The sequence below is a fragment of the Macrosteles quadrilineatus genome, unplaced genomic scaffold, assembly GCF_028750875.1.
Source record: "Macrosteles quadrilineatus isolate MER2022 unplaced genomic scaffold, UCM_ALF_1.0 Scaffold_1__1_contigs__length_201487025, whole genome shotgun sequence".
In the NCBI taxonomy this organism is placed as follows: Eukaryota; Metazoa; Arthropoda; class Insecta; order Hemiptera; family Cicadellidae; genus Macrosteles; species Macrosteles quadrilineatus.
Genome location: NW_026542594.1, coordinates 41,700,687 through 41,726,250, shown reverse-complemented (window position 1 = coordinate 41,726,250; position 25,564 = coordinate 41,700,687). Strand labels below are relative to the sequence as shown.

Genomic DNA, 25,564 nt, shown 5'->3' with positions numbered 1-25,564 from the left:
GGTTCTCTTAACATTTTTCTATTTTGAAGGGAAAGACGAGCATAATCAGTTAAGGATTGAGCATTCTAGAACAGTCGATTAAGCGCGAAAGCCATTTCTGCTATCAAAAAGAATTTTTGAAATGTTACAGAAAGTTTGGTTAGGTTAGGTTAGTTAAGAGTAGTTTAATTTCAGAATTCTACTATCAAGCGGTATTTTGAAATGTTACAGCAAGTTTGGTTAGGTTAGGTAATAGTTTAGAGCAGTTTAATTTCATAATCAATATTATAGTTGCGGGCAGATAAAGTGAAGTTGATTCCACCCATTTTGGCTAATGAGTTAAGAGACACTACCGTTCCTATACTAGGTTTTCTTTGAGTGCAACCTGTTATGAAAGAGTTTTAAAAGTAACTGGATTAGGAACGTATAATGTGGCGTCATTTGGAACAGACATGTGTGGTAGGAGACGTAGGTATTGGCTAACTCAGGAACCCGCTAACTCGGTCGTGTGTCGGAACTGGCTAACTCTGGAACTGGCTAACCGTCTCAGTCAGGAATTGGCTAACTCCGGAACCCGCTAACTCGATTTTGTCTCGTGGCGGAATTCGCTAACTCTGGGAGTCGCTAACCCGGCCGCGCCTACTGCTCGGAGCGTTGCCAAACTTGTACGACAAAATAATCGTACACTGCCGTATTTTAAAATGTCAGTGTCTATAAAGATACAGTAAATGTTATTGTTTTTTGTTATCAATTCCACTTTTAACAGATAACTAGCCCAAAGTAATTAAAAGACAATTAAAAAATCATGAAAAAGTGTTTATTTATTAAACTGTACAATGGCTAGTTAAATGTTTATGATTTCGATCTTAAATATAAATGCCATCAATATAAAAAAAATATAGGAATATGAAAAATATTCAAAATTTAGTTTAGTTGGTACTAAATAATTAAACCTCTACGAAATTAAGCTAAAATACACGCAAGTTCTTAAACACGGAAAACAGATTTAATTGTAATGTCGTAATAAACCAAAACCATTAATTAATACAGTCATCAACCATCGTAACTTTCGCAACTAATTCATAGATTTTAAATTAAATGTTCGTCGTTGAACCGTCCAACTTACGTGTACAGATATGATGACATAGACTAAGTTTTTATCTAGGCCTATTAGTTTGAACCAAAGCATTGTAGGCCTACTAGTAAATAGTTGCCTAATTCTAAAATGTGTTGAATTTTTTAGCAATTACATGTTTTAAAACCGTTTTTAGATTGTACACCTAAGCACCACTAGTAAAAAATAGGAGAAGATATAATATTCATATAATAAAACGTGATAGGGTTATTTTAATTCACGATTCTTATTAATAAACGAATTGACGAATTTTCCTGATTTGAGTGTTGGGTTTCCTTTATATTGCTTTCACAATCGATATAAACTATACCAAGCCATTGCTCGGTTCACCGTTCCCCAGTACTGAGCTACACAATAGACAATAGCTTTGTTTTGGGATAAGATCAAGTAATTTTAGCTATGGCCACCATTCATAAGAATTGTAACAAACAAGAACGCCTGGGTCCATTTAGAACCAGCCTGGAGAAAAACTCCAGACTTTTAAAAAGTAGGCCTACTGAAAGACGTAAAATTAATATTAATTCAACAAAATTAAGAGGATGACCCGGGTTCTACACTAATAGCCTACGATAAAAGAAATTTACAAGTTGTATTTATGCATAGACTAACTTTTAATGCAGTCCATGAATACATTAGGCCTACCACTTTATAATGTATTGATAAATATTTATTTAAATTCAATAGCTCTATTTAAAAATACATTACCACTAAAATGTAATTCTGTAATGATGTTTAACGTGTAAATTTTATTATTTCTACATCACATTCATTTAAATCATTTATTTCTAATCACAACTAATAACAAGTCCCCTAGTTATATGACCAAACGGTAAAGAACAAATCATGAAGTTAACTATAAAATAATAGAAACACAATTTTGTCGACACTGACGATCAGTGTCACCGGACATGAACTAGACACGAAAAACGAGCTTCAAAGTTTACAATGGGATGTAAAGTTTACTTGTGTTGGTTAGTCTATGTTAAGACTATAATGCATTTTCCACCCTAATAATCATAAGAATAATGAAGGCTAAGAAGTTCTGTCCTTTACCGGGAAATAAAATAAATCTACAAAAACGTTGATAAAGCACTTTTAAAACACAAACCCCGATTTACCATGAAAACTGTAGCAGTATAGTAACCTTCTCTCTAGGCATCCAAGCCCAAAACAGAAGAGTAACCAAACCTAGGTGCGACTCCGCCATTTTGTTTTTGGATTCTTATAATGAATCATAAGAATTTCAAAAAAGGCTCTAGGTCAGATATCAACAATTACCGTCCAATATCAGTTTTAAGCAATTTTTCTAAAGTCTTTGAAAAAGTTATAAATAACCAATTAGTTTGTTTCTTTGAACATAATAATCTGTTTTATCAAAATCAATTTGGTTTCAGGAAAAACCTTGGAACAAATACAGCTCTTGTACACTTTATTAATGAGGTATCGGAGGCTTTGGATGGGTCAAGGAATGCAGCTGGTGTCTTCTGTGATCTATCCAAGGCCTTTGATTGTGTTGATCATTCGCTTTTGCTTCAAAAACTACATGACTATGGAATTTCAGGAAGTTGTCTTTCCCTAATTAGATCATACCTTTCAGATCGGAAACAAAGAACTGTAATTTCTGATGAAGGAACTAGGCATTTCTCACATTGGAAATGTATAAAGCTTGGGGTGCCTCAAGGCTCCATTTTAGGTCCCCTTTTCTTTTTAATCTACATAAATGACCTCCCTAAAGCTATTAATAGAGATTTGATTCTGTTTGCTGACGATACTACTGCAATCATTAAAGAAAATAGTAGAGAAGAGCTTCTTACATCTCTCACAGAAGTTATGAAAGAAATGGAAAATTGGTTTAAAATAAATGGCCTTAAACTAAATGTGGATAAAACCCAAATTATAAAATGTTCAGCCAGAAATGAAAGAGAATTAAATAGTTTTACCAATATAGTCCATACAAATACATTCCTAGGCATTCATCTAGATGAAAATATTAACTGGAAGGTGCATCTAGATGCTATAAAGAAAAAAATTAGATCTGCATCATCTGTCTTTGTCCACTTGAGAGAATGTGTCACCATTGAAGTACTTAAAATGGTTTATCATGCCTATGTAGAATCCATCTTGAGGTATGGTGTGATTTTGTGGGGACAGGCAACTGATGCAAAAACTATTTTCAGACTTCAGAAAAGAATCATCCGAATTATGACTAATTCCCACCCCAGAAGTCCTTGTAAATTACATTTTCAAAATTTAAAAATCCAAACACTCACAGGACTATACATATTTGAATTATTAAACTACATACACAATATAAAAAATAACCTCCCGGATTCATTCAAATTCACACACAACTATAGTACAAGAAACGAAACAATTTTCAGATCACCGTTTGACCTTATTTGAAAAAAGTCCTTTGTATGCAGGTTTAAAAATGTATAATAAACTACCGATATATTATAAAATAATGAGTTCAAACAAGTTTCAAGAAACATTGAAAAATGGACTCCTTGAACGTGCGTTTTATAAAATAGAAGAATTTTATAACCATCCCTTGAGTTAATTTTTTGTTTTTAATTTGCTTAACTACTGTACTGTATTAACATTATTTGGCTAGGTATTTTTTCCTGTTACTTTGTACTTTGTATTTTTCTAGTCTAGGCTCAATTTTGACAATGCACCTGTTCTATATGTTATCACATCTAAAAGAATGTTATGTGCAAATAAATAATGTCTAATGTCTAATGTCTAATGTTAAACATACTTCTAAATATATTTATTTTATCGACTACGTTGCTCTTAATCCTAATTAATCGTAGGATACGACATTATGGTACTGATACGATATAGGTACTACACTTTTGGCAACACTGGCCAAAAATATTCGTGCTTGGCTCCCATTGGACGGCCCGCGAGGCTTCTGATTGGGAGTTAGCGATTTCCGCCGAGGGACCGAGTTAGCGACTTCCGTACGAGGACGGAATTCGCTAACCCGGCTCTAGAGCGGGTTAGCAGGTTCCGGAGTTAGCCAATTCCGAAATCGAACCAGTTAGCGAGTTCCTCTCATCGACCAAATTTGAAGATAGGGCGTTTAACATGGGGTTAGCGAGTTCCAGAGTTAGCCAATTCCGCGGACCCTGTGGTAGTGGCGCACGTCTGATGTGCGAATAGCCTCAGCCAAAACATAAATTTTGCGTGCTTCAAACTGATCGGAGTGGTTGCATGGAGTAATGAAGGAAGGGAGGTACATGGTGAATATCACCATTTGTTCCCAGTTCTTAAGAAGCATTAATCGTGATTTATGCAATAACTGTCTACCTGGACCTTTGAATGCTTTCTTTCAAAAAGAGAAGGTTCTAGAACGCTCTGGGTATGTTCCGTTTAGGGTAGAATGGGCATACAGAGCAGCCTACTGGAGAAAGTGGAACTAAAAATGTCCACAAAATCGTTGCCCGCTCCGCTCCCAAACACTAGAAAAACAAACGAGATTGTTCTAAAGTTAACCGCTCTGCTCCGCTATGCTCGCAACAGCGATTTGTGTGCGTGTTACTACTTGATTGTACACGTTTGATTTTGTCACTCCAAATCGCGCTGTTCCGCTTCGTTCCCAGTCGCTGTATGTGTCTTTCTACCCTTACTAACAGGTAAAAAATTGTAAGTTAAGAGTTGTGCCATTCAATTAGATATTTAAAAAAAGTCTTGAATGTCAGATTCAAGAGATATTCAATTCTACAGGAGAGGAAAGAGGAACAGGAGATATGGATTATTAAAATAATTAAAATCACGAGTGTGGATTGTGGCATCAAAACAATTTCCCTCAGAGAACTTAGTAGTTTATACTTTTTAGAAATTGGACAAAGCTGTATGATTATTTAACAAATCAAACCTGGTATAATTAGTATTTTACAAGTACAGTAGAAACCTTGCATTTATCAGGAATGAGTCCTGTAATTATATGATAGCCAAAATTTCAGTTTTATTACTACTAGTGTGATGAGACTTTTAGATTCAATCTGTCACACTATCTTCAGTGATTCTTCACAATGTAGAACCTATTCATTAAACCAACCTTCTTCATTCTTTAATGTTCATTCAAATTGAAGGAATTTTCCTCTTCTTCTTAAAACACCCCTTCGATTACATCTGAAACTATGGCTAAAATAATGCATTACTGTGTCTTTTAAAACAGTTTATAGTTCCATGTATGACGGAATCAAGTTATTCCTAAGGTGAACCTAAATAAAAAAAAAAATTTGAGATATAACTTGGATATATTCTTAAATGTGTGCAATATTTCCCTCACTCTATAATGAATTTTATAATTTATTGTTTGTTTGCTTGGATTAACTGTTGTGATACCTAACTCTTAACATTAATATTGTTGTTAACATGTAATGAAGATATTAAGTTCAAAACCCTTAACTAGATCATAGGCTCAACATTTTATAGTAAACTGGACTATTTTTTGTTTTGAATGAGGACCAAAGTGTAACATAGTTTATTTGTTTTGATTTCTAGCATTCTATATTATATGATATCGGATCCTAGTGTTGTAAAACAATAATGAAACCACAGTTTGGATAGTAAAAATCGTTTAACCATCAAAATCTAACAAAATCAAATAAATATAACATAAAATAAATTTACCATAATCATCATTAGACTAACCTCAGTGCTGTAGAAGTCCTCTGCTCCGTTGGCAGCGGACACTAGATGTACAATCTGGTTGTACCGGTTGTCTCTCAGCTCTACAGAGTTCCAACCATTGGCTGACATCATACGCTCCCACTTGTCTCGAGAAATGACTGTAAGTATCACTCATAAATGTTGGAAACATTAGTAATTGGAGTCTTTATCAAAGTAAATCTTTTATCATTCAGGTAAATTCATGTGACTTCCAAAAGTAAGATGATGGGCAACCACTTTGTTTCACACAATCTTCGCTTGTCCAAGCATAATTTCAACATACTTTTTATTTCTATACAACTGTTCCCTCTCTTTGCTTTTTAACAACTTGTTTCTACATAAACTGTTTTATTATTTCCTCATTTCTTCTGAAATTATTGTGCTTTCTCCTACTATATATTTATAAAGCATACAGTTTGTTAAGGTACCAGATAAACCAGTGACTGGCTCCAAACTACAGAAGACCCCCTCTTATCCGGCCTCCACGGGACCGAGCCCCTAGCCCGGATAATGTTTTGGCTGGCTAAACCAAACTGTTATAAAAACGATAATTTGCATCTAATAACAACTTGTGATTAGTCAAAAGTAGTGTTTAAGTCTCTTTTGGGATTGTAAAAAAAAAAAATACAAATCTTTACAACCAATATAATATTTATTGATAAGTCAAGTGTTAAAATAATTGACAAAAAAAATGTTGAACTTAGATAACATTAATTATTGATTTTAAATAAAGATAGAGGAATAAATTACTCACAAAATATGACTTTGATGATTACTAGACCTTAAAAAGTCTGTTATTTTCTGTTAAACAATTTTGTCCGTTGTTGTTTTTTTTTTTTTTTTTTTTTTTTAAGCATAGTCTCTTCACTTTTTAAATAACACCAAGTCAACATATGTTAAAACGTCTTGTTGCTCTATATAGGCCAGAGATGTCTGAAGGGCATTCCTCTCCTACTCGTGGCTTATTTGATCTTACTTGGATTCTTGGAGAATTCCCACTGGTATCGCATCAGCGACGTGGTCGTCAGGTTTTTATACATTTCTTGATATTAATTTATATAGATGGATTCATTTCCTCTTCAGGGATGTACATGGCCTAGACATATATTTCATCAACACTGTAGTAGGCCGCTTGACTTAAGAATGTTTTTAGCAGGTTGTTGAATTTGTTGATAGAGGGCTCTTGCGTTATGTACTGAGGCAATTTATTGTAAATTTTTATACTATTGAAGTAAGGGCTCTTGCTTGCAAGGGTGGAATTTACTTGAGGTACATGTGGATTTGTTGCTCTTCTTGTATTGTAATTGGGGACCATGCTGTTTGTTACAAAAATATTGGGATTCTTCTTAACAAGCAATGCGGATTCCAATATAAAGAGGGACGGAAGTGTGAGAATGTTCAGTTCTTGGAACAAAGGTTTACAGTGTGTCCGTCTATGGACTCCACATATTCTTCTAATTGCACGCTTTTGAAAGATGAAGATGCGTTTTGCCTCACTGCAACCACCCCAAAATACCGAACCATATGAAATTATGCTATGAAAACAGCCATAATAAACCTTAAGGAGAATCTCGATGTCAACCAGCTTTTGTAGTCTAAACAGCAGGTAGGTGACAGATGACAGTCTGGGCGCTATTGCATCGACATGTGTTCCCAATTAAGGTTCTCCGTAATGTGTAGGCCCAAGTATTTGGTTTTTTCTACAGGTTTCAAGTGGCACCCCGTCCAAGGTCAATATCGGAGGTGGTTCAGGCTTCTTCCTGTTATAAAATTCCATTAATTTGGTTTAACTAGAATTTAGGACCAGATGATTTTTGCTACACCAAGTTGACATTTCAAGCAAGCCAGTTTGGGCGTTTTCAATCGTGATGTTTTGATTTGGGCTTGGGACTAGGTGACAGGCGTCATCGGCAAAAAGCCATAAATTTCCAAAGGATATGGAGCCAGGCAAGTCATTCACGTATAACAGGAATAGGATGGGCCCAAGGTTTGATCCCTGGGGGACACTGATGTTCAGAGCTGGTGATGGAGACGATTTATATGTCCGGAGGATGTTGTCAGGGCCTCTGTACTTCAAGGATACAATCATGTGCCGATCTTTAAGATACGATGAAATCCATCGCAGTGGGTTTCCAGAAATGCCAAGCATTCGCAGCTTATCCAGAAGGATCCTGTGGTCAAGAAGATCAAAAGCCTTTGTCATGTCGTAAAAGAGACATAGTAAGCTGTCAGATATGTCAAGGTAGTTATATACTTCCTTTAAAAGGGCGAAAATGGCATCACAGGTAGACATGTTTTTTCTGAACCCAATTTGGTTATTTGACAAGATGTTATTTGTTTCAATAAAACTTAGCAATATTTTAAGAAAAATAATCTCAAAGATTTTACCAATACAAGGCTGGACAGAAATAGGCCGGTAGTTACTTGCGTTAAGAGGATCATTATTCTTAAATACAGGGACAACCTTTGAAGTTTTCAACGAATCAGGAAAGCAACCAGTTTCAAACGAATTGTTAATAGCGCAGGCCAATGCTTCAAAGATGTTTTCATTGCAAAGTTTGAGAAGGCTGCATGGGACTTCATCAATGCCAGAACTTTTTTTGATCCTATTAATAAGACGACTTCACGAACCTCAGACACAGAAGTAGGAGACAGTACAAAGCGGCCCGCTTCGAGATAAATGGGCAACACAGGGGCTACATTATCTTTAGCCAATGTACATATTTCCTGGTGAAAAGATTTACAGAAATAGTCTACTATTGTCTGAGGATTTTTGACTTCCACGTCATCGATCATAAGAATCAGGTTTGATTGGGTCTGATACTTTTCATCGCACAGTGTACGGACCACTGCCCAAGATTCCTTGCTTGTGTTTTTGGAATTTAATATTTTGTTACAAAAAAGGCCTTTTTTGTTTTGTTAACAAGTGCAGAGTGGTGACGTTTAGCTGCGCGATAAGCATTTTTTCCGTCGACAGAACAGTGAGGCGACCTAGTATTCCAGTACAGATCCAAAGAGTGCTTCATGCGACTGCGATACCTCATGACTGACCCAAGAAGAGCTATGTTCATTCTTTGTATTTGAAGTAGACACAGGGAAACTTACATTAAAAACATACATGAACAAATCGTAGAAATGGTCAAATAAATCATTAGAGGTAATATTTCTTAAATAATTAGGTTCTGGCATCCAAGCTTCATTGCTAGATAAAATTTTGAAGGCTTCAAAAGTCGAGGCCGTAAATTTCCTCTTCACTGTCTTATTTACATTTCCCTCTCCAAAACGTTCACACAACAAGTGTACTGATAGCAAATGGTGGTCAGAAAAAAAAACAGGTTTGGCACTGGGGGCACGAAACATATGTGCAACACACGAGTCAACAATAAAATAGTCAAGCTGAGTTATACAGTCAGGTGTTACTCTCGTTGGTCCTTTAAATATAATGTTCAGGTTATTACATTCTAACAAATCCTGAAGCAGCTGACTTTCCCAGGATCTCTCAAGATTGTTTATATTTAAGTCAGGGCAAATAAGAAGCGGGATATTAAACTTATCTCTGAGGGTAGAAACCAACAAGTCGAAACGATCAATAAAATCGATCACATCAGCGCTGTTGGCAGTCCCAGGCCGATACAATACCACAACAATAATTTGGAATTTGTCTAGCTGCATTAGTCCCAAACAGAACTCAAATACACCTTCAGAACAAATGTCTTCGTCAATAGATAATGTCATAGGCTTAAATTTAAGCCTAGAGTCAGTTTTAAGCAACTGAGCAACTCCACCCCCTACTCGGTTAGGTCTAGAATATTCAGAAATGGTTTTGAATCCATTTACTTTAAAACAATTCAGCTTAGATTCATTAAGCCACGTTTCAGCAACACACAATACTTCAGGGTTTTCATTATGTAACAAAACTTCTAGGTCTTCTATCTAAAATTTACATATGAGTATTCCCTCAGGCCAGAGATTACTATCCAACAGCTTGTCAATAGAGTCAGAAGGTACACCTACCTTAAAAGATAAGTAACCCTGGTACTTAGTGGGAAGTTGTTCACACTGGATTTGCGAGTGTTCAATAGGGCACAAGTTCCTTATATACTCCACTAGGCTTTCAGGTTTCACACATGGGTCAAATCTTGATAAAAACACCCAGGATTTCCTCTGTGCCACAACAAGAGGTCCAGTTTGTTTGGCTTTGCCAATTATAGCTCGGTATCGTTGCACTTTAGATTGAGGACGTACTGAATTTGACTTCTCTCTGTCACCGCAACTATTTACATTAATCCTTTTCTTCCTAGTCACTTGATTCCAATTGCCATCAGCACCAGGAGACATACATAACTGAGGCGATACCACAACACTGGTATACATATTGGAAGTGTTTTTACCACGTTCCAGTACCTCACTATAACATTCACTTAGCAAAATTACTAATAACGTCAGCGTCATCACCACGGCCATCTTGATGAGGCGTGACGTCATCGTCAGTGCTGCCAGTCTTACAGCAATTATTAAAACTAAGTTCATCATCTCCATGCAGTGGAGAGTACGTCACAGAATTATTTCAATTACTTCCAACTACTTGAGTCAAAGTAGAGTCAGAAACAGCATTATGTACTTCGTCATTGACTTGAACTTCCGGTGGGCTCACATTGCTTTTTAACCTACAAACGTCACTGGAAATATTATCTAGCTTTGCTTTAATCAAACAATTGTCGGCATATCTTCTTGCATATCTTCTTTTGAAGTGTAATCATCCGATTTTTATGCTTCTTCATTTTCTATATAGGTTAATTATGAGTCATCGTCAGAGTTGTTGGCAGTATGTTACTAGTATTACTAGGCCCTAATGTCTCCCAAATGCAAATTGAGCCAGTCTAAGGAAGTATTAACCTGCAATCGATACTGATTATCTATGCCTATCGAGTTTTACATTTTTTTTCTTTTTTGGCTGTTCTTGATAATATTTGTCAAATGACAGGAGATACAGGGTCCATAATCGTTGTCAAGATGAAACCTTCGTGTTAGACGAGCATTGTTGGTAATTGAACAGTACAACATTCTGCAGGATTTTTTCATCACTCAAGTACTCGTTTTCTAAATCATCATCACCAGTTAGTTAACCACTTCTAAGATTTTGTCACCGGCAGTTTATGCTTACTTTGTCAGTTCATTTAAGAGTTCTACATTACAGTTATCTGTGTGTTCATCTGTTACCTAGATCAAATCCTTATTCACTGAGCCGTTGACTAATTTTTCAATATCTAAACCTTCTAGACCTCCCTCCAAGACTTGCCACTGTATGATTCGGCAGTCATGTAGATCGTTTATGTTAATTTCTTTCAGAGCCGAGACAAGATCCACAAAATCAGTGTCCATTTTCCCTTAATCTCTGACAAAAGTTTGTGCTGCCATCGCCTTTTAAAACATTCTATTACACCCTGATCCATAGGTAGGATAAGACTTGAGACCTTGGTAGGCAGAAAGAGCAATTTTATTCTTCTCTCTTGCAAGAACTACAGCCACAAAGCATCATCAACCATCTCTTTTAAAGATTTGTGTAAGTAACATCTTGTTAACAAGTTATTCAGATAAAACCTTTCAGGTTCGATTTAAGTACAAAAGTCCATCAAAGTTTTTCGATTACGACACCAGTCATTAATCGTGCTTGTCTCCAAATTTAATTCATGACATATTTTTTCCACAGATTCACCTTTATCAACGTTTTTGATTGTGTTTAGTTTTTCTTCCACCGTCCCCACATTTTGTTTTCGTTTTGACACACTCATTTTTTTTATTGAATAACACAGTACACATCACTTAACAAAACAACACAATGATTATACTGTACTAACCACACTGAAAATAATCAACTAACTGTTTACAGGTTGAACCTACTAGCTCAACTAAGTAACCCGAGTAATCGGAGTGAACCCGATAAAAATGTATACAATCAGGAAACAGATAAACCGTGAGAACGTTCAAATCATAGAAACTACAAGTACAGCCAAGGGAAATATTTTTGCTATCGATTCCAGGAAGGAACCAGATACACCATGGACTGGAAAATCCGAGGCCAGATATAACGGGTTCTACTTTAGTTGTTTCGTCATAATTTTTGAGAAAAAAATTCTTCTCTTTTTTCGTTTCTAGGTAATTGGACAGAGCATTTTCTCAGGTCAAAAGATAAGAAGACAAAGGGAAGATGAGTGAAACAATATAACTGATCGATCATAAGATTATTATATTTGTGTACAATTATTTGATTTGTCTTAATTTGTTTAAACTGGAAATAAAATACCTACAGTAGAACCTCTTTAATCTGAACCCCTGTAATCCAAACGTTTACTATTCCGAACGCCTCATTGCTGTACTCTATACACAGTACAGTAATTTTTATTGTATACTGTATTTAATGTACAGTACTGTTTATTCACTATGTTTACTACTGTATTAAATAAACACTGTTGATTGATTCAGAGAATGGTATTAGTATGGGAATAAAATATGATTGAGAGAGTGATGAGAAAAGAGAATAATGGAGATAGTGAGATTAAAATGAGAAAGAGTAATGGTAAATATTTTGAAGGACCAGAGGGGTAATATGTAGAGAGATAGAGATATTGAGATTAATGAATATGAGAGAGAGAAAATGAACACACTTATAAGGTTTACAAGAGGACAAGAACACTGTTTTATTTACATTTTTAATACAACATATGTTAACAATATAATAAAAAGGAATAATTTAATATGGCATCAAACACATGTTGCTAAGAAGAGAGTTAGTTTTAAGTAAAACAAAGAGGACGAAATAAAATGTTCAAGTTTACTGAACATACCGGGGGCCTTGAATCCCCAGTGGATTCAACAAAACAGTTCACAAATCCACAACTGGTATAAATAGTGAAACTATGTTTTTGAACGAAGAACAACAGTAGTTCATGATCTGTGTTACTAAGTGGACAGAGCAGAGTTCCAGTCGTGGGAGAGTCACCTTCTTCAGAGTGGAAACTCTAGTTTTGGATAAAACCAGGCGTATAATCACTTCTCCTTTGGGTTGAGGACATCTTATGTAGACAAAAGCTGGAACTTCATGATCAGAGGTATCTGAGAAGCAGTGAAGCTCAAAACTAGAACTTTGGAGAGAGAAATTCTTAGAGATGTTCAACGCTCGAGGGATTTGGATATCTGCAATAGCTGACGTTGATGAGATGAAGTTACTACAAATAGCACTGAGTTCTTGAGGGAGAAGTTCATCCCACTGTAGACTGGTCGTCCAGAGAAGTTGAATAAAACATTTGGCTGTCATAGTACATGGGCTAAGAAATCCACATGGATGATATATTTTAGTGACTAGACTGAGAACGTGATGTTTGGTTAGTGAATTTGGTGGTAGATTGAGATGAAATGAAAAATTGTCCGAGTCTGGAGACAAGAGTAGGCCAAGAATTGAGAAATGGGGATCAGGTGTATTTTCTCTTTGTGAGTGTCTGGAAGAATCTCGGGAGAATTTGAAGTCCATTTTCGAAGTTCAAAGTGGCCACGGTTGAGTAGTTTAATAATCTGATTTTGAAGGTTCTTTGCTTCATCTACCGTGTCTGCCCCAGTTACGATGTCGTGTACGCGAGTCTGAGTGCGCGAGACGTTTTCTGCTCCAGGGAAGACTTTACCTTCGTCTTCAGCTAAGTGGTGGAGGGTACGGATTGCTAGGTAGGGTAGGCTATTTAATACAAAAGGCTTTTGAGTGAGTAGGTATGTACATAAATCTTGAGAGGGGTTGTCTCGCAATGAGATGAGTGGGGAGAGTTGATCCGAAGGTTTAATTGAGGTTTGAAGATACATTTGGTGAATGTTGCTATTGGAAACTATGTTGTGTGTTCTTGAGTGCAACGATACATCACAAACGTTAGTCTGCAATTTAGGACTAGCCATGAGAGAATCATTGAGAGGGTGTTGTGATTCAGTGACGATTGAAACGTTTTTATTGAGATGGCTGTTTGAGTTGAATAAGCTGGTGGAACTTCCCCAACTTGCATGAGAGTCATCAAAAATGAGGTCTAATTCTGGGAGTCTTACAGAGGATGAGGTTAAAATGTCACTTATCCGTGTTGAGTTTTCATTTTCCTCTGGAACATCCTGAGGCTGCTGTTCCAGTCGAACTTCAATGCGGAATTTTGCCTCGATGAAGAGCAATCATAGTTTATGTTCATTATCACTTACTTAATCAAAATCCAAGTCCTCTGGGAAAAGTTCTAAAGCTGTTTCCAGGTTTTCTTCATAGGTTTTGTCTCCCTGGTTTAACTCGTTGAGAAGTTAGTTAAAGTCTTGATTTGTGTCACAGAGAGAAGGGAGGGTGAATGGCTTTCCAGCTCTTGGACTGATTTAAGAATATTTTCAAAGGACTTTTGGATGACTAGAATAGATTTTTCAAAGTTCGGAAGTGTAATTGGTTTGTTGGCCATGTTGGACGAAATAAAGGAAGAGAAAAGAGAAAAATTGTGTTAAGAATGAAAGAGAGTTTGGTTAACTGTGAGAGTGAGCAAAAACAATAGGAAATTAATTGGTAAAAATAAGAAAATTCGATAGCTTGAGAGGGTGTAAGAGAAATAATTAATAAACAGGGAGCAAATGCGAAATAAGAGGTGTGAGAGTGGATGGAATCTAAGGACTGATATTCAATATCCGGCTCGAAGGACCAATGATTAATTAAGAGAATGGTATTAGTATGGGAATAAAATATGATTGAGAGAGTGATGAGACAAGAGAATAATTGAGATAGTGAGAGTAAAATGAGAAAGAGTAATGGTAAATATTTCGAAGGACCAGAGGGGTAATATGTAGAGAGATAGAGATATTGAGATTAATGAATATGAGAGAGAGAGAAAATGAACACACTTATAAGGTTTACAAGAGGACAAGAACACTGTTATATTTACATTTTTAATACAACATATGTTAACAATATAATAAAAAGGAATAATTTAAATGGCATCAAACACATGTTGCTAAGAAGAGAGTTAGTTTTAAGTAAAACAAAGAGGACGAAATAAAATGTTCAAGTTTACTGAACAACTGTATTTTATTTTATAAAGCATTTTTTCACTTTCCCGAAATAATTACGATCAATTTTAGCCATGTTTTAGCTAGGTACCGGTATTTTTATGTAAAAACAACAATATGTTCTGTAATCTGAACTATTCAATAGTTCGAACTATCCCCGGTCCCAATTAGTTCAGATTAAAGAGGTTCTACAGTATCCCTTTTACTGTTTGGTAAATAATTAGGTTTCTATGTACAATTTCAATACAAGAGTAAATTTGTACCCAAAAAACAATCCACATCCTGCTTGATCTGTCACGGATTATTGACTTTCTGTGTATTGTTTTTTTTTTAATTACATTGAATTTTAGCCTCCTGGTCAAAATTTAAATAGGCATCTATAAATTTGTGTAAATACCTGCATTTATGCGATTCAGTTTGTAGCTGATTTGCTACCGGTCCCAACTCACATAGGAGTCATCTTCAGGCTATTAAAGATGTCTTCTCGCTTCATTCGAAGGTCGTCAATTGATAATAAATAAATAAACAAAACACGAACATGTACACAAACATTTAGGATTAAAAATACTGAAACGGTAGGCCTACCGGACACGACAAGATCGGACGGGAGTTATGTCTAGACTGCCAGTCAGGATCAACGTAGTCAGTGATGACGTCGTGACAGATTTCCTGATCAGCTGACAATTTCATTCACAAATGTCATTCGCTTTAGTATCTTAATTTCAGTGTCGTATATGTAATTTGATTTGAACAAAATCTTGTCGTTGATGATGTTTTGGCTGTCAAATTTAACGGCCGTAATAGATTTTGAATTCTTCCAATATGTTTCTATTGAATCAGTCGTTTGATAGGTCCAGGATTTTCATATTAATATCAATTACATATTGTAATTGTGGTTGAGAGAAACCAGATGTTCTGCGAAGGTTGAAGTTTGTGCAGCTGTAGTTTTTTTTTGTAGATGTTCTTTAAACCTTTTATTAAAAGAACGGGATGTTTTGCCTATGTAATATTTTGGACAATCACTATAATTGAATGGTGCACACTTTTTTTAAGGTTGCAGTAGGTATCTAGGGAGGTTTTTTTTTAGCAAAGATCCAGGTTTATTATCAGTTTTGATTGAGACTGTTATTCTACAGGGTTATTTCAACAGAATGGTGCAAAACTAAACGGTTGGTTTGTCTGTTTCCGTGATTCAAACAGATGATTGTTGCAACAATGGAAAGGGGGTATTTACAAGTTTATTTTGACAAGGTTATGTTTGTTATCAGTTGCTTAGTTGAGTACCATGGCTACTACAAAACTTAGCCTCGAATCTCTTCACAGCGCCTGGTAGGGTCTGAGGACGGCCCAAACTCTTCCTAGCACACAAACATCCAGTTGTGTTGAATTGCCTCACCCAATGAGCTATGCAGTTCCGATGAGGAGCCTCCTTCTTAATTTGTGTCAGAACGTTCGGCTGGACACAAACAATTTGTACAAATGTGCATTTGTACGAGAAACTCTAAAACATAAAATGCGTTTTCTTTTTGTAGTATCTATTTGTGGACAGGTTTCATGATACTTAACTAAGCAACTGAGACAAACTTAGAAACACACCTTTTCCATTGTTGTAAAAATTAGCTATTAAAAATAACAGAAATAGACGTACCAATCGTTTATGTTTTGCAACATTCTTATTGAATAACTCTGTATTGTTATCCATTATGTTTTTAAATTTGGTGCTGAGGAATAAACCATACTTCGCAGAAACATAGGTTTTTTTCTCTTTGGTTTTAGCTTTTTTATTTTTATGTTTAGAAATAAATTTGTCAATCAAGTTGCTTTGGAAACCATTAGAAGCAGCTACCTATATGTTTAATTGTATTGAGTTCTTCTGTGAAATCTATCAAATTCATTGGTACGGAGTCTGTGAATGAAACTGTTGTAACTGCTAATTTTTTTGGATGATGGGAATTGAATCTTATGTGAGTTGAAACCGGTAGCAACTTATCTACAAACTAGGTTGCATAAATGCAGGTATTTACACCAATTTATAATATTATTTTTTTATTACATCACATTATAGTTAATGTAAACAAACTAATTCAAATAGTGAAATAATTTTAATTGTAATTATACTATTTATAGCCATGGTCTGACAAATCAACCAACAGAAAAAGCAAATAAAGCGATTCTTAACAGAAAAAGAATTCAATATGATCAAGACATGTGGCAAATGAAATAGCTGTGGCTCTTCACACTTGTGAAAAATAAATATATCTTGTAAGGTGTTATCAATTAATTGTCTAGTTTATGTTTCTTATTTTAGAAATTTATTTTCAGCAGGCAAGATAACAAATTTAGTTTTGAAATATTTATTGGTCAACAATCTTTTGATGATATTGTTAGAGAATATTGAGGTGGGGGAGGGTGTTGCATAATGTTCAACAATAAATTAGGGAGTCTCATAAGTACAAATCACATAAAACTAAGATTCTATTTTTTGATGTTTTAAGATGCTCTTTATTTGTTTAGTTCTATAACACATAAATTGTAATTATTATTGTAAGTTAAAAGAATAAAAAAGAATGACAAAAACCAAAAATCCAGAAAGGTCCCAGCTGATAATGTTCAAAGAACAGTTGTGAGAGACACAAATCTAGGACATAACAAAATTCACTCAAAATGTTAATGATAATTTATCAATGTATTTGTTTATATATATCCCGATGAAATTTTGTAACCAGATATTTTATTAGGGATAGCAATTATGTAAAAAATAAATAAAAGATACCAAGTGAAGGACTACTCATATGCAGATGCGTCCATGGTCCCTTGGTCACATGTTGTAAAAGATGACAAGTTGAAGGACTACTCATTTGCAGATGCGTCCATGGTCCCTCGGTCACATGTTGTAAAAGATACCAAGTTGAAGGACTACTCACATGCAGATGCGTCCATGATCACTCGTCACATATTGTAAAAGATACCAAGTTGAAGGACTACTCACATGCAGATGCGTCCATGATCACTCGTCACATATTGTAAAAGATACCAAGTTGAAGGACTACTCACATGCAGATGCGTCCATGGTCCCTCGGTCACATGTTGTAAAAGATACCAAGTTGAAGGACTACTCACATGCAGATGCGTCCATGGTCCCTCGGTCACATGTTGTAAAAGATACCAAGTTGAAGGACTACTCACATGCAGATGCGTCCATGGTCCCTCGGTCACATGTTGTAAAAGATACCAAGTTGAAGGACTACTCACATGCAGATGCGTCCATGGTCCCTCGGTCACATGTTGTAAAAGATACCAAGTTGAAGGACTACTCACATGCAGATGCGTCCCCATGGTCCCTCGGTCACATGTTGTAAAAGATACCAAGTTGAAGGACTACTCACATGCAGATGCGTCCATGGTCCCTCGGTCACATGTTGTAAAAGATACCAAGTTGAAGGACTACTCACATGCAGATGCGTCCATGGCCCCTCGGTCACATGTTGTAAAAGATACCAAGTTGAAGGACTACTCACATGCAGATGCGTCCATGGTCCCTCGGTCACATGTTGTAAAAGATACCAAGTTGAAGGACTACTCACATGCAGATGCGTCCATGGTCCCTCGGTCACATGTTGTAAAAGATACCAAGTTGAAGGACTACTCACATGCAGATGCGTCCATGGCCCCTCGGTCACATATTATGAGACAATCTCTGTTGCAGCTCTCTCCCAGCTCAAAGAATGTGTTCTCTATCTGTAACATTGTCTTGAGGAGGTTCTCTTGAAACTTGTAACCTGCAACAAACCACCAAAGTCACCTCAATCAACTGACATTCCCATTTTTAACTGCTTCCTGTCAAAACAATAATGAGATATTATAACTATGATATCAACAATGAAAAATACTTCAAATACATATAGACTTCCATATTAATCATAGGCAAAGAGTTGTGAGTTTATACTGATTCTGAGCTGTATGAAAAATCAAGTTTTGCTACATAATAATAAATGTTTTGTGTAGCCAAAATGATTATGATGAATAAATATGAAGATTTTTTTAAATAATTGGGTTTGACTCAGAAATATATTTAGGTTAATATATAAAATATTTTATGATGGTATAGGCTCGAACCTCTCATATATGGCTGTGAAGATGGCATGCATTTACAAAACAATACCAGTAAAACCCGACAAGGACTCATCTGCATTCAAACCATTCTTATAATAATAATAATGTCTATTTATATTTACCCGTGTAACTGATGTATTAGTTGGACATAGACACAATACATTCCACCTTTTTAATGCTAAATGTTAAGGAATTTATTTTCCCGATTCAATCTCATGACAAATCTTTATATTAACCTCGTTCGTATAATGAATTAATTAATTTATGACCTAAAGCTAATTATAAGTTAAAACTGATAAATGAAAATAGTAAGAGGTTTAAGGTAATTTAAATGGTTAATCAATGTTGTCTACTGAGCATTCCATATACAACTTTCCAGTCAAAATAACATTAATACAATGTAAAATTATTTTTTTTAAATTTGAAACACCATGTAGAATATTGATTAAGGTAAATAAAAACATTTGAGTAATTATACATGCAATGAATTTCACCCAGAATGTGAAACCTTTATTTATCATAACAATATTTTGGTCTTTATTATAGCTATCAATCTCCAATATAATTATCAACTTTGAAGGATTTAAGAAAGGTTTCCATGAATATTTTAACTAACCTTATGGTTTTGATGTACAGTACATGTTTTGGTTGCCCATTTATTTAAGGTAATAATAAATATCGACACACAACACCTCCAGAATCAGTTTACACAGATAAGATTACATGAGCTACTACTTTGTAAAAAATGAACCAAATTTATGAGTGCAACAAAAAATACTATCTGACATTACTAGTCCAAAAGATAGGCATTTACCCAACGACTGTGGTTTTCCTGGTGCGAGACAAAATCAAATGAGGGATTACTATAGGTGTACATTGAACACGTGTCGAAAGAGTGACCTACAATATTTTTTCCAATTACTGAGGTAAAAGTAAATTTACTACTGATTAAATCAATCCAGTTGATCATCCCGTTGGCTTTAAGAGATATGTATGACATCACACAAGTGAGCTGCCAACCTTTGGTTTGTAGGAAGAGTAGATGTAATACGTGAATAACCTTTTTGTACTATGCCATTTATGTACTATAGGGTTAGATTAATTATAATGCACATCATAAAAATAAATCAAACCCTGTCCATATTGGGTATTGAAGTTATAAAATACAAACACCAGAAGTAGAACTTGATTAAATTACATGTAGGTAAGGTAGACCAGAAATATCAAGATTAAATAGAGGTAGAAACTACTTAAAGCTTTTTACTTTGATATTATAACAACTTTAGCACAAAACAAACATAAAATATAAATTGATACAACTAACAACAGTACTTTATCGGTAATGTGCACCTAAAAGGTGTATTTATAGGAGTAACATAGTCTGTGCGATGTAAGGGGAGAAAGTACTTTCAAATAATTACTAGTGAAAATAGAGATGCAAAAGAACAACATAATATATGATTGGTATAGTTTGTTTGTTTTGATTTTTCTCACAAATACTTTATTGTTATAAATTATGTATAATATATGTTTTCTAGTTGTAAAAATAAAATGATTGCCATATTTAACTTAAGAAACCATTTACATAGCACTATGTTTTAGTTACAATTAATTGAATTAATTTGTAATTTGCAAAGAATTATTTTTTTAGTGTTGCTACCTTTGATTATAAATCAATATCATTATAAGGTTTTGCATATACAAAATAATAATCTTAAATTTGAGCCGACATGTTTTGAATTGTGAGATGATGAAAAGCCTCTGAAAGATAAGTGGATCAGTTGTTTCAAGAAACCCCTAATTTTCAACACCAACTACAAAACAATTGACTCGACCAATAGTGAAAAGTAGGTAGAAGACTGTGACACCTACCTACAGAAGATTTGGTGCTACTGGGGCGAGTTCCTAAAGTGTTGTTTAAGGAGTGTTATTGACAGAAGCTATAGGAGAAAGGTTTGTCCTAGAACTGACAACCATTGACAAGAGGGGAAATGAAAACCATTGAAAATGTCAACCTATAATTTCTCCTCACAGGTTCTGAAAACATTTTTCACTCTATTTACTGTCAAATTTCAATGATGGTTAGAAATTATTAGCCTTGAAATAAAAGTAAAACTTGAAAAGTAAGGCATTTCAACAGAGCTTGTATAATTTAACTTAAAATCAAATAAATGTATTATAAAACTTGTTACAAAGAAGATAGGATTATTACTATAAATATGTAATAATTGAAACATTATTTAGATGCATTGCACTTCTAGTTTTTTTTTTATCTTCTCGTGTGGCAACAGTATGAGGATAGAGTTAGTTGCCAGTTCCAGGGTGGGAGTGTTAGCAACGTTGCACCCTCTACTCACCCTCACTGAGTACATGGCATCGAGCACACGCATGACTGTCTTTAACCATCTCCGAGACTACAACAAACACATCTTGAGCAAGGAAAATGCCACCCCATAATGTGTGACAAAGAAACATTTTACACTCATCTCACTTGGGTTTTAATGATGCAGTAGAAACTGAATTGAACCAAAAAGAACACGACTAACAGTGTGAATCCTCCAAAAATGTTTAAGTTGAAGTCACTAATAGTTTTTAAAAATCTGAAGGTTATCTTAGAAAAAATTAATTCGGCCAAGGGACTGCGATTATGTGGTTATTACAGAATGATGGCTTTTAATACTTCTATCTACTGTCAATTAATGTTTTTCTTTAGACAAATATTCAAGCTTAAAATCTTGGTATTATTAAAATGACGCAAACAGGTCTTATTGGTTCTATTGAATGTAGTCCATTATCTAATTTTATAAAAAATTCTTCTTTAGCTGCTAACCTTTTTAAGGGTGATTCTTCTTTAACTACTAACATATTAAAATCAGGAGATTGTCATTAATAACGTTTCACTGTGATTGTCCTAGAAGAACACAATGTCAGCTAGGAATGTATGGAATTGTGCCAGATAAATGTACTGCCCCGCCTGACTGTCATTTGTATGGTTAGGTCACCGCCGATCACAGCTCAGGCAGCAGTTATAATTTATGATAAATGGGGAAAGAAAAGATAATCTGACGTAAACAAGGGGGCTGGTGCGCAAATTACACTTTGTAATATGTTTTTGAATATTATTGTATTCTGTATGGATTTCATGTTTTAGTTGATTTACTACAGAAAACAAGGAAAACAAAATACTGAAGAAAAAAACACTGTGAAATAAGATAAATTATAATAATTGCTGCAGACAAGGCATTAATGGATTTTGTAGCTAAATTGTATGAATTTGTACATTTGTATATTTTGGAATAAATTTAAATTGAAAATAGGGTTAAAAACTCATATCCAAGCATTACAAATAATTTAACCCCTTTTTAATCGTTAAAAATTTCTTCTTATTTGAAAACAATTGACATTGAAGAAAAAATGTTATCATTAAGATGATACGTTTGTTGATGGCAAAACTACTAATTTAAAGTATTACAATCTATGATGCCCTGCCTCCTATGATGTCATCCCGACCAATGGTGTTAGTGAAGTTTCAAGTGCTATGGGCAATAATGTGAATGTGAGTGTCAGTGTGAGTGTGACTGGTGATGATCAACCTAGTTTTTTAGGATAACAAATTATGTAAAATGTGATTCAACAATGATACAAAATCACAACATTTAAAAAACCTTTTAGTAAAACCTCCAATCTCAGTATTTTTCACCAAAATGTTCAACATCTAGAATCATGGATCGGTGTTTTAGAAATTCTATTAGAGCACATAAAAACTTATGTGTTAGTTCTTACAGAGCACAAAATGAAAGATTAGGAAATTGATAGGTTAAATATAAAAAAAAATCTTAATGTTAGTTCTTTCTATTCTCGCCATTCAACTTCAGGTGGTGGAGTTTTAATTTTAGCCAAACCTGAATTGCAAATTAAAGAAATGTGTGTACCTGCTGTTAATGACTTAATAATGGATTAAGAATTTGAATGTGCGCTTGTTGAAATTAAAACACAAAAATTAACTTTAGTTCTTGCTTTAGTTTCTAACTTTAGTCTATAGGACTCTGCAACAATGTTTCACACATACTTTCCTGGACAAGTTAAACACTTTACAGTTACTTGAAATTCTAAACAAAATGTATCCCCATGTTGTTGTTGCTGGGGATATAAATATCAATGTTTTAGAAAGTAATAGTACAAGCAATAGACTAAAAAATATGTACTGTTCTGTGAATTTCCCTACGAGAGTGTGTGACAGACACCAAAGAAAGTTCAATTGATCAATTTATAACAAATATTAATAAAAATTAAATTCTTGTTACAGGACTTATGCTGTTATGTTATGTTACAGGATCGGGCGTATGCTGAGACGCACGTGTGTATGTGTGTGGGACATGCGTGGGCCGGCATGTCACAGTTTTCGAAGCATGCGACACAACTTGGGTGCAAGCACGAAACACAATATAGATGAACCGATTCCTCAATTTCCTTGTCGGACTCGGAGTAGTAGGTACTTTCATCCATCTTGACAACTAACCAGCTGTGCTCTCTGCAACTAAATGCTTGTGTTGCGTGGCATGTATCAGTTTGTAGCACAGACACAGATTTTCAGACACACTCAACATAGCTCGTGTGAAATATGACAACAAACAAACGAGTGTCGATTGAGTTCCAATGTGAATTATCTGTGGTGTACGAAGTAAACCATGCAGTTTTGAAACGTCATGATAGGACTATCGGAACGGAGCTTTATAATTTAAAAATATTGTTATTTCCATGTTTGAATCCACACAGCACATTGCACTTGTTCTTAAAATCCTGTTTAGAGCTGAAAATCCAAATCAAAGGTTCATAAACTAAACTTAATAACTACGGAGAAAATAATAGAAAAAATACTCCTGCTGCAGCAAACCTGTAGACTAAGCAAATTTCCATTTTCCTAGTTGGATATTCACTAAAATATATCCTTAAACAGGTTATATTTTTTCACTATTTAAATTGCATTAGGTATAACGAGCACTTAGGTTTGCTGCTAAAGGGAAGGTAAAGATAAAGTGTGTCAGATAAAGTGTTTTTAGTAACATATTCATAGCTTATAGTATACAATAAAAAAATCAACCAAGTTTGAGTCCATAACCAAGCAAACAGTAACTTATTCTCAATAATAACATAATATTTGGAATTTACAGCTTTTTGAATTTTTTTTGTGGCTAGTAAAAAATATCCCCGCCGCAGCAAACCTACAGACTAAGCGAATTTCCATTTGCTTGATTGGATTTATACTTATGTCTCCTTAAATCACATTTGAATAGGAGTAGTTTAAAGAGTACTTTACTGCAACAGGGATGGTAAATGTGTTTTTTTAGCGAATTTCCCATATAGGGAAGCTATTACCGTAGTATTCCTGGACCCGGGACCGATTTAATTTTTCGTTTTGAGGACCCTAGAGGCCAAAAACACCATTCGTTCAAATTCATATAAATATATATATTTTAATTTAGGTGTTCATGTAATAGGGCTGCTGATATATTAAATTATTATAGTAAACAAATGGACTTATGTCCGAAACATGTCACTTCTTTTAGCAAATTTCCCTATAGGGAAGAAGCTATTACCGTAGGTCTCATGGTAAGACCTAAGCCCGGGACCGATTTACTTTTTCATTTTGATGTCCCCAGAGGCCAAAAACACCATTCGTTCAAATTTTTATATATCTAAATATAGAAATATATATATATATATACTAGCTGACCCGGCGAACTTCGAATCGCCTAAGTTATAGGTTTCCCCTAAGACAGACCGATGGAAAGAAAGTACCGTTACATTTAATTTTCAAGATGATCTCGTTCGCATCGCTCAATCACGTCCTGGTTGAAGTTCATTCGCTACGCTCACTCACCTTTGGGTTGGAGCTCGTTCGCTACGCTCACTCACCTTTAGGTTGGAGCTCGTTCGCTGCGCTCACTTGCCTTCAGGTTAGCTCGTTCGCTACGCTCACTCACCTTTTGGTTGCAAATTAGCTGTTGTCATAAATGTAAAAGAAATAATAGTGCTGCACCCTGTTGGTAATCCTTGTAACTTTAATGCTATTGAACATCATAGAACAGAACCAACTTGTTTAATTGAAACAGCTGTTAAGATTCATTAATTCCATTTCTCATAAGGTTAACATGGGAAACTCCAGAGCCACTGGGGCGGAGCCCTTTTAAGAATTTCGAAACGGGAAATAGTTTACGTCCGATTCCCATACCTACAGAATTTACACACCAAATTTCATAACGATCGGTGAAGTCGTTCCGGAGGAGTTTGCAGACAAACACTGTGACACGAGAATTTTATATATTAGATATATATTGTGTCCATCCGCAAGATAACTTGAGTAATTTTTGTCCGATTTTCATAACATTTGGTTTGAAGGTGTAAGGCGGGATAAACTTGAATGAGTTCGCGAACCAGCATGATCGGACTATGGGAACGAGGGTTTATGGGGGGTTTTATGGGGTAAAAATAGGTTTTTCCCATTTTTGACCCTAAAAACACAGAATTTCACAATTTCTTTTTAAACCATTTTGTAGAGCTTAAAAAAACAAATAATTTAGTGTATTG

The 25,564-nt window shown here is 35.0% G+C and overlaps 1 protein-coding gene across 7 annotated transcripts in view; it reads right to left on the bottom strand.

Annotated features, from left to right (window-relative positions):
• LOC128982824 (TRPL translocation defect protein 14-like) overlaps positions 1-25,564 on the bottom strand; it is a 191,853-nt gene that overhangs the window by 40,828 nt on the left and 125,461 nt on the right. For 6 of the 7 annotated variants that reach the window (XM_054401848.1, XM_054401846.1, XM_054401841.1 and 3 more), the window contains 2 exons: positions 18,514-18,642; positions 5,780-5,916 (listed from right to left, as the gene is read on the bottom strand). In XM_054401848.1, the coding sequence (XP_054257823.1) occupies positions 5,780-5,916; positions 18,514-18,642 (266 nt within the window). Of the gene's footprint in view, positions 1-5,779; positions 5,917-18,513; positions 18,643-21,333; positions 21,391-25,564 lie in introns of all 7 variants that reach the window. The other variant, XM_054401843.1, reaches the window with a different exon arrangement.